This window comes from Myotis davidii, unplaced genomic scaffold (assembly GCF_000327345.1).
Source record: "Myotis davidii unplaced genomic scaffold, ASM32734v1 scaffold79, whole genome shotgun sequence".
Classification (NCBI taxonomy): Eukaryota; Metazoa; Chordata; class Mammalia; order Chiroptera; family Vespertilionidae; genus Myotis; species Myotis davidii.
Window position 1 is genome coordinate 7,436,562 of NW_006294339.1, and position 10,698 is coordinate 7,447,259.

At 33.6% G+C, this 10,698-nt stretch overlaps 1 protein-coding gene across 1 annotated transcript in view; it reads left to right on the top strand.

The window, feature by feature from the left end:
* The window catches only part of HOOK1 (hook microtubule-tethering protein 1), a 59,159-nt gene extending 49,156 nt beyond the window's left edge, over positions 1-10,003 (top strand). The window contains exons 20-22 of the mRNA XM_006768377.2: positions 1,041-1,142; positions 3,627-3,695; positions 7,151-10,003. Of these exons, the coding sequence (XP_006768440.2) occupies positions 1,041-1,142; positions 3,627-3,695; positions 7,151-7,321 (342 nt within the window). The 3' untranslated portion in view covers positions 7,322-10,003. The remainder of the gene's footprint in view (positions 1-1,040; positions 1,143-3,626; positions 3,696-7,150) is intronic.
* The last annotated feature ends 695 nt before the right edge of the window (positions 10,004-10,698 follow it).

Sequence of the window (10,698 nt, forward strand, 5' to 3'; positions counted from 1 at the left end):
CATTATAGAAAATTCAGAAATATAGAAAAGTCACAAGCATACTTTTTATCACTAGAGTTAACAGATTATGATTTTTTTCTTTGTAATTAAATTATAATTTAAACTCTGTATGTTGTGTGTATGATGTGAATCCCGTGAGGGCAGGCACCAAGTCTCTCATAACTTGCTGTACCCCCATCTGTCACTGTGCCTGCCACTTTTGGCACTAAGTAAATCATTTTGAATGAACAGCAGAAATTATTAGGCACATTATCTTTGTACTCTTTTTTTCTATCATCTGTAACTACATACAATATTTTCCTAACTCATTAAATAATTTTAAATATTTTAATGGGTTTTTAATTACAATATACAGGTGACTTTATTACTGGCAACTTGATTTTGCTGTAATTTATTCCTGATGCTTCTAAATTGATTTATACATAGTTTAGCAAAGTCTCAGAACAACATTGTGCTAAAACATCTGAGTTTTACTCAACTTTTAGTAATTTCATATGATTGGCACCCCAGTGTTTGCAGAAAATAATCACCAATATCTATTATATTGATCTTATGTATTGAATTAGTACATTTAACTAGATAGTAAAAAAGATTGTTGCTAAGAATTTTTGTATGTATTACTCTTACTTTGTACAGTCAGCAGTTTTCACTATAATTACTGAATTCATTTTAACATTTTAAAAAATGTTTAAGGCATATAAAAGTAGAAGGCATCTTACCTCCCTCATTTCTAATATGCTTCAAGACTTCAGTGCTCAAGGTTTGATACAGCCAAATAACTATCCCTGATTATTGAGCCTTGGAGAAGGGACATTTGATTTTGAGATGGGAATTTTTTCATTTTGTACTGAATTTTTATTCTCTTTCTCACCTATAGAATAAGTTATTTTGTAATTCAAATTAAATTATGAGACAAATTATAGTTAGTTGCTGGATCACTTTCTGCATAATTTTCCACTTACACTGATTTTGTAGACTGTGTTCTTATATTTCAACAATTTATAAGATAAAGTGAACATACTTTTTTTTTCTTTAAACAGGTTATAAAAACTTTAGATCCTAAATTAAATCCAGCATCAGCTGAAATAATGCTGCTTAGAAAGCAGTTGGCAGAGAAAGAGAGAAGAATTGAGATTCTGGAGGTAAAACTTCATATTCATACCTTTCCTCTTATTAATCTGTATAATCCTGATAATTAACTATTGACATATATTAGCCATTAATTATCAAGTCTCGCAAGAAGTTAGAAATACTCTGTTTTAGCACTGTATGGTCATTGCAGAGCATCTCACTGGCCCACAATATTGGTCTCTGCAGTTTGTGCTCCCTGCTGCATTGTATCTCCCTCCCTCCTAACAGCCAGTCTCTGGATGTCTCATAAGTTTTTAATAGATTCCACTATCATGCTCCTTTTAAAATTATGTGGATGAGAGTTCATTCAGAAAAAAAAAGGAAATGAAAGAAAGAAACCAAGCTCACCTTTAAGTAGAGAACTGTATTCAGTTCACCAAATTTATCTTATCTCTTCTCCCTGATCCTCATGGGGACCCAAACAAACTTACTAGGTGGAATTCCTGAGAGAAGGAAGTACTTCAAAATCCCAGGAAGCCCTTGAATAAAGTGCCAGTCTGTTACTGACCATGCAAAGTTATGATGGTAGTAACATTTTTAAATTTTAGAGTTATTTTTATATCAGCAGTTATGTTATTTTTATGAACTGGGTGAAGTATAAGTATGTCAATATCAAATTGTATATTCTTAGATTTTCATATTGGGCATGTTCTACTTTGCAAAGTGCTTCACAAAACTACTGTTCTTAATACTATGGTAAGATTTGATGTTATTCTTGAAGTCAGTGTATACTTCCTCATAATCACATATGGATAATTGCAGAACCCTGTTGAATTCTATATACTCACCTTGAAATTCTCATAATTCATAATTTGAATCAATTAGGAATGCTTTATTTCAAAGAAACATTTTATGTTCACTTATAACTTTCTTCATGTTATTTCTGAGCCAGTAGATAAGGGCTGTGGTAAAAATATTTTGTTTAAAGATTTAAAGACTTGAATACTCAGAATATACAACAGTCTTATGTGTACTTTCTATAAGTTCCTGTTCAGGCCATATTGGCTGTTATAAAAAGTACTGGTTAGCGGGTATCTCTCTGTAGAAATGCTATTCATTCTTGAGGATTCAACTCAGATGTGTTCCCTTAATTCTCTCTCCAGAGTTTGTCCATGTGCTGTGAACTCATGAATTCATTCCACAGTATCATTCTTTGAATTAGGCTAGAAGGCTGTGAATTGAGGCGAGAGGCTGTATCTTATATCTCTGTACTCCCACCATTAAATATTACATAAATGAGAAACCAAGTTGTCAGCTTTATTAGTAACTTAAAGTGATCATCTTTCTCCTTGGTCAGTGTGGCTCAGTTGGGTGTCATCCCATGCACCTAAAGGTTGCTGGTTTGATTACCAGTCAGGGCAGTCAATGCCTGGATTAAAAGCTTGATCCCTGTAAGGGGTGTGCAGGAGGCAGCCATTCGATGTTTTTCTCTCACATCCATGTTTCTCTCTCTCTCTAAAAAAAATTTTAAAAAAAGTGATCACCTTTCCTCTCTGGTCCAAGTAACGAGACTTGGACTGAGTCTCTGAAATCTAAGTTGCTCTGACTATTCACTTCCCATCAAAAGCCAGTGAGAATGGACAGCATTGTTGGTGCTTGAAATGCAGCTCCCTAACATGTATGATGACAGAGTGGTGCCTCTACCTCTAGGGCTCTGAGGAAAAACTACAGTTAAGTCACAGCATTTGGGCCTTTAATTTATGTGTATTTATCTGTACACTGAAAGAAGTAAAAAGAAGAATAAGGTAAATAGCAGAAGTTATTCTATCTGCCATCTTTCTTGGGGAGTGTTTGCCTGGAGCTGGTGTGAGCCAGAAGAAAGGCATCTTGCCTCCCTCATTTTCTGTATGCTTTTTGTGTCATCAGCATCTTGCTGTGAAAACATTCAAATGTTTTAAGGTTATAATTTTTTTTAATGAATCAACTATATCTGGTACTCAGTAAAATAATACAAGTAGTTGTATTAGAGTAATTAAGAAATGGATGTCAGTCACTAAGGTGGCTTGTAACTATGACCACAGGCAGTCTAGTACACAGGTCATTAAGAACTGAGAGATAAAAACCCACACTAAGCTTTATAGGAGATTTAAAGGATTTTCTGGAATATTTTTTATTACATCCTTCTTCTTAGTTTTTACTTTTCAAAATAGGTGCAGCTCTGTTTTGTTACCTAAACCAGTTGTTACTTTTTTCTAGATATAAAGGATAGTAGCATAAGAATCACTAGTTTTTGTGAGCTTTGTTTTTGTTTTTTTAATACCTGTTTTACCAGTAAAATTTCTGAAATAAAGATTTACTAGTCGCAATCTTACTCCTTTATAAAGCAGTTATACGTGCATTTCTCCATGATTGAGTCTATATTTCGACAGTTTTTTATACCTCAAAATACATTCATCAAATTCTCTCAATAATGAGCATACAAAGAAATGTTATTACTATTTTTAGTAATTTGGGGTTATTTGGGGGATTATAATAGTCTTCATATCTTTTTCCAGAGTGACTGTAAAGTAGCAAAATTTCGTGATTATGAAGAAAAACTAATTGTTTCTGCCTGGTATAATAAGGTGAGTTGAAATTCAGCTAATGATTGGATGTTTAGAACAGTGTTCATCAAACATTTTGATCAGGAAACATTGATGAAAATAATATTTTATACCACAGATCAATCTATACACACATCATATATGTAAACAAATTACCCTGTGTGCATTGCATTCAGGTATTTTCTGTCATACTCTGTTTTTTTAAAAATAATGTTGGTCATAATCCCAATTAACTATATATTTTAATTTAATGTGTTTAGTTGATTTTTACTTTTTCAAAATCAGTAAATTGATTTCATGACTCATTCACCTTTAAAGCACATGAAGTGTACATGCAACAGTCCATAAATATTTTTAAAATTGCATTATTTGAGTTAAAACATTATATTTGTGTTCCATAAAGGTTTCTTTAGAAATGTGAATATCTGTGTAATGCAACATGAAGTGCTTCTAGTAATCAGCATTTATTTTAATATTCCCTGAAGCCTCTCAGTGTGTCTTTAGTGTATTATTTTTTTTTAAATCCAGGGACTACTCCTCAGTAGTTGTTCTTACAAGGAGAAAAATAGTATAAAATAATTTGAAATGTGTTTTATTTTTTTACTCTGAGTATCTGTAGGATGTTTTTAAGAAAAGTAGCATTTCATGGTTCTTTTGGGTTATTCTAATCAGCTAGAATAGATATTGATACAAGCACAACCTACCATAGATGCTGCTTATTTAAAATGAGAAAATAATCAATTTATAGGACCCCCCCCCCATTCTTCACCACATAAAACTAGTCCCTCCTCAGACATGCTTTGTTTCTTTCATGCCTTCAAACTTTTTGTTCTCTTTTGTTTCCTTCCCTGCTCTATTTGGTAAAATCTGACTTAATTTAACAAGGCTTTAAAGGAAATTACTTGTGAAGTGTTCCCAGACTCTTTTCCATCATGAGTTAATTATCCTGCTGGTTAATATAGAGGACTATGGATTATTTTCTTTGTTCTGTGGCCCTTTTAAAAAATGTATTTTATTTTATTTTATTGTATTTTATTTTATTTTATTTTATTTTTTTCCATCACCATTAATCCTTCTATACCTTCCTCCACCTCCACTACCTCCTTGCCATGCAATCACCACACTGTTGTCCATGAGTTCTTTTTTTTTTTTTGGCTCAATCCCTCTCCCATCCCCCAGCCACTCCCATGCCTGAGCTGTTAGTCTTGTATCTATGAGTCTATCTCTGTTTTGCTTGTTATCTTAGTTTATTCATTAGATTCCACATATGAATGAAATCATATGGTACTTGTTTCTCTCTGACTGGCTTATTTCACTTAGCATAATATTCTTCAGGTCCATTCATGCTATCTTAAGGATAAAATTTTCTTTTTTATAGCCAACTAGTATTCCATTGTGTAAATGTACCAGAGCTGTTTTATCCACTCATCTGCTGATGGACACTTGGGTTGCTTCCAAATCTTGGCTATTATAAATAACACTACAGTGAACACAGGGGTGTATATATTCTTTCGAATTAGTGTTTCTGGTTTCTCCAGATAAATTTTCAGAAGTGGATCACTGGGTCATAAGGCAGTTCCATTTTTAATTTTTTGAAGTATCTCCATACTGCTTTCCACAGTGGCTGCACTAAGTCTTCATTCCCACCTTATTTGTTGATATCTTAATGATAGCCATTCTGATATCTCATTGTGGTGTTACTTTACATCTATCTGATGATTAGTGAACTTGAGCATCGTTTCATATGTCTATTGGCCATATGTCCTTTTTGCTCTTTAATTGGATTGCTTGTTTTTATTTGGTGTTGCATTTATAAGTTCTTTATAAGTTTTGGATATTAACCCCTTATCAAATGTATCGGCAATTATGTTCTCCCCTTCTGTGGATTGTCTTTTTATTTTATGGATGGTTTCCTTTGTTGTGCAAAAATGTCTAAGTTTGATGTAGTTCTATTTGTTCATTTTTCTTTTGTTTCCCTTGCCCAAGGAGATATATCAGAAAAAATATTGCTACAAGGAATGGCCATAATTTTACTACCTATGTTTTCTTCTAGGATTTTTATGAGCCTAACATTTAAGTCTGTAATCCATTTTTAGTTTATTCTTGTGTGTGGTGTAAGAAGATGGTCTGGTTTCATTTTTTTTGCATTCATCTGTCCAATTTTCCAACACTTCTATTAATAGACTAGCTTTACCCCATTGTATGTTTTTGCCTCCTTTGTTCAAGCATTAATTGTTGTAAAGGCATGGGGTTATTTCTGGGCTGTCTATTCTGTTCCATTGATCTCTATGTCTGTTTTTTTTATGCCAGTATTAATGCTGTTTTTTTTTAAGTATTTTTAAAAAAATATTTTTATTGATTTAAGGGAGAGAGAGAAAGAGATAGAAACATCAGTGATGAGAGAGAATCATTGATTGGCTGCCTCCTGCAAGCCCACTATTGGAGATGAAGCCCACAACCCGGGCATGTACCCTAACCAGTAATCAAACCATGACCTCCTGATTCATAGGTTGACATTCAACCATTGAGCCACACCAGCTTGGCACCATGCTTTTTTGATAACTGTGGCCTTGTAGTACAGTTTGATGATGGGTAGTGTGAGTCCTCCAACTTTGTTCTTTTTTCTCAAGATCATATTGCTATTTGGGATCTTCTGCGGTTCCATATAAAATTTTGGAATAATTCTGTGACATATGCCATTGGTATCGTGATAGAAATTGCATTAAATTTATAGACTGCTTTGGGTAGTATGGACATTTTAATGATGTTAATTCTTTCAATTCATGAACAAGGAATATGCTTCCACTTATTTGTATCTTCTACAATTTATTTCTTTGGTGTCTTATACTTTCCCAAGTATAGGTCTTTTACATTCTTGGTTAAATTTATTCCTGGGTATTTTACTCTTTGGAAGCAATTTTGAATGGGATTGTTTTCTTAGTTTTCCTTAAGCATGCATCTGAAGACATTGTTAAAATATTGCACTCACCTACAGAGCTTCTTACTCACTAGGTTTGGGTAGCATTTATAGGTAGAATTTACATTTTTTAACAAGTTCTCGTTGGTGCTAATGTTAATCCAGGGGTTACACTTAGGTAACCATTGACCCAAACTTTTATATTGTGTTATGGGTGCTCAATGTGGGTGGAGTGATTGCCCAAATGCAAAATTTTGCTTTGGAACCTTTTTATTTTAATCTTGTAATTAAAGTTAGTTTTAGAGCATTATTTTAAGGTGCTGTTTTTAATGATTTTATATTTAATGGCTTAACATAGAGAAACTAGGTTTTATGCCCTTGTTTTCTTCTTGCTAGCAGTACCAGATTAACTTCTGCACCCTTATTCTTTAAATTAAAAAATGAGGCCAACACCAGCTTTGTAGTATTGTTTTGAGGATTAAATAACTTTATGTATGTAAAAAGCACTTTAAAATCTAACTCTAAGTAGTCATTTTATTTTTTATTTATTTTTGTTCAGAGTCTAGCATTCCAGAAACTGGGGATGGAATCTAGACTTGTGAGCAGCAGCGGGGCTGGCAAAGACCCTGCTGCATGTCCTCCCGCACGGTCTTTCCTAGCACAGCAGCGGCACATCACCAACTCCCGAAGAAATCTCTCTGTAAAAGTTCCTGCTGCAACCTCTGATTAAACTGCTAAAGACAACAAGCAGAAGTGCCCTTAAAATAGTTTGTGTCTTTCAACCAACTACCAGACTGAAAAAGATGTTTATGATGCTGGATATCAGCTGTTCAAGAGGCATGGAATTAAGTTTGCTGGCTGACTTTGAAAACAAATTTTACAATTAGCTATTTCTCTGAGGGAGCACATTTGAATAATTAGAAGATGTAATTAGGCACCCATCTAAACATTTGTGTTTTGAGACTATTATAATTTCAAATTGACTTTGTATATTTTAGTTTAGTGTTTTCATTTGTGTCAGTAACTTGGTTAATTTGCAATGTGTAATCAGTAATAAGTAATTTAAAAATACATTTATATTCATTTTATTGTTTTGGTCCATATAAAAATAACCTTAAGGTAGGCACATGTAGAACTATATAAGAGTTATATTTTTTTACTTGATATATACAAGACTTGACCTGTAGCCTCTAACTCTGTCATTGAATAGGTATATCTTATCGTGAAGTAGAAGATATGACATTTGGAAGTTTTGATTGTTGAAATGACTTTGCTATAGCAAAGTGACTAATAGGAAGTTTTACAGATTCAGAAGAGGTTATATACTTCTGTTACCTACTATAAAAAGGGCTTCTATGCAGCAGGGTGGAAATGGGAAGGGTAAATGGATAAACTGATTTTAATGAGAGGTGACTTTCTGGTGGGAAACAAGCTAAAAGTATAAAGTGATACTTTGTGTGAAACATCCACATGCTCTTTAATATAATTAATAACAATAATTATTTTACTTTTAAGCATAAAATTATTAGGATTTCTGCTAAAAATGATATAATAATTTTGCCTCCTAAGAAGAAATGGTGCAGCAATGAAACAATTTGAAATCAAGTTAATTTTGTTTAATAAGTAAACAATCTGTCTTGGGCTATGTTTATGGTTTTCAGTTCGTTTTTGCCCAAAGCCCGTTATTTTCAGAGGTGTTACTTTCTCATTTTTTAAGAGTTACTTGTTGGAATTTTAATTAGATGAGTAAAATATGTGCTGTTCAATATTGTAGCCACAAGCCACATGTGGCAATTTTAGTTAAGCTAATTAAAATTAAGTTTTTGGTTGCACCAGCCACAGTTCAAATGCTCAGTATCCACATTGGCTAATGGTTACAGAATTAGTGCAGATATAAAATATTTCCATCATTGCAGAAAGTTCTACTGGACAGTGCCATGCTAACTCTTCTTATAACAACATTGAAACACTCCTTGCTGTTAGACCACAAAAGTAAAAAGAAAAAAATGCCAGGACTATTTCAGTATGAAAAGGAATTGTGGCAAAACTAGCATTTGCGTTCCTTAAAGTGGAATAGCTTGTGTTGTGACATTCACAGTTCATCTTTCCAGTATTTTTCAGCAGCTGCACACTTATCCGCTGTGCATAGACCAGGCAGGGGTCAGCACACTTTTCTGTAAAGGGGCAGATAGTAGTAACTTTAGGTGTTGTTGGCCATGTGTTCAGGGGTGGCAGGTAAATCAGCTCTGCCCTTAAGTATGAAAGCAGTAGCCATACACAGTATGTAAACCAAATAGGTGTGGTTGTATTTCAGTAAAACTTTACTTACAAAGACTAGTGTTAGGTCAGATTTGGCCTGCAGGCTATAGACCTCCTTGGGTCTAGAGTTTATTCTTTGCCTTTCCTTGAAAATATAAATATTGTTCCAATTTGCAATGTTACTTATTTAGATTCTTGGTTTTTTGATTCTCTACCAGTAATTTTTTTTTAATTACTGAAAATACAAGAATTGCTTCCATACTGTATTTTGGTCTCTTAGATTAGGGCACATCTGTCAGGATATTTTGTTTTATCAGGGTTACTTCTGTTGACTACCTCTTAGATTTTGGTGTCTTTTTTCAGTGCGGTTTTATAGTTGGTTTGCTTCTTCATATAGCCTTATAGTCTCTGTGTGCCTGTGACTTTTGGTGAAATGAAAGTGTATTAGCATGCCAATTAAAATTTTCTAAATATATGGCATTTTAGAATATTTTGGTCAGTGTAAGACATGAGCTCCTTTGGTATTTACTACTTGCTTATAATTGAAAATAAACAACCTTGTCAAACTCCCTTTTACTGAAAGTTATTGTAAAACATCAATGCCAATAAATTAATATTTTCACAATTCAATTGCTCACAAATTTTCGATTATACTTGGAATTTCTACGTAATTTGTGCAATTTATGAATAAGCTAGATTCTTTATCTCAATAGAGAAAAAGCAAATTTTGTGATTTACTACTTTTCTAGTTTATAAGTAGAATTTAAATTGCTTGATACTTAAATATTTATACAAGACTAATGTAATTTAAAGTTCTATATTATTGTGATTAATCATATGGAAATTCAGGAATTGATCAGAAGTGAGATTGTTTTCCACATCTGGTTAATAGAGTGAGATTGACACCCTGTGGGTGGTAAAGCATTATAAATATTCCTCATAAACCATGAATTATGTATGTCTGTGTTATAAGTGATGCTTAAGTGCATATACCAGGGAAGAGAAATTTAGCATTTATTATGTGGTAATGAGTTGAATGTCCCAGTGATAATAAAGTAAAACCACAGACCATTTGGAAATGATCTTTATTTTGAGCATTTGTTGTGTAATTAATATTACTTTCTCTTTTTAAAATGAAAAGTATGTATACATATGGCAGTGATGTTTACCCTGAGATTAACTTAAAGTATTGAGAAATATTTTAAGTTCACTGTATTTTTTTTTTAATAAATAAGGCTGTTGAACTAATGATTTAGTATAGATTAAGAATTAATGTCTTGTCCTGGCTAGTGTTTCTAAGTGGTTAGAGCACTGGCACATGCACCAAAGGGTCTTTGGTTCAATTCCCTGTCAAGGGTGCATACCTGGGTTGCAGGTTTGATCCCCAGTCCAGGTTCGGGTGCATGTGGCAAGCAACCAGCCAATATTTCTCTCTCTCTCTCTCTCTCTCTCTCTCTCTCTCTCTCTCTCTCTCTCTCATCTCGTTCTCTCTCTCTCTCCCTCTCTCCCCTTCCCCCCATTATCTTCCCCCTCCTCCCCTCCCTTCTACTTTCTCTAATAATCAGTGGAAAAAATTATCTTCGGGTGAGATTTAACAACAACAGAAAAGAATTAAATTCTTGTCTAGAGACATTAAACTGGGCATTCCTCATGAAGGTATCATCTTGGATACTGGAGTGCTGATTTGAATGTTAGATAATGTTTGTACACCTATACCTGTTACTGTATAGTGGCACATCTGGCTCTATGGGGTGGCTTATAGGGCCCAATATTACCGTGTTAGGTTCTCTCTGTGTATATTTAACAAGAATCATTCCTGTGTAAAATGAGTGTATATGGTTGTATGTA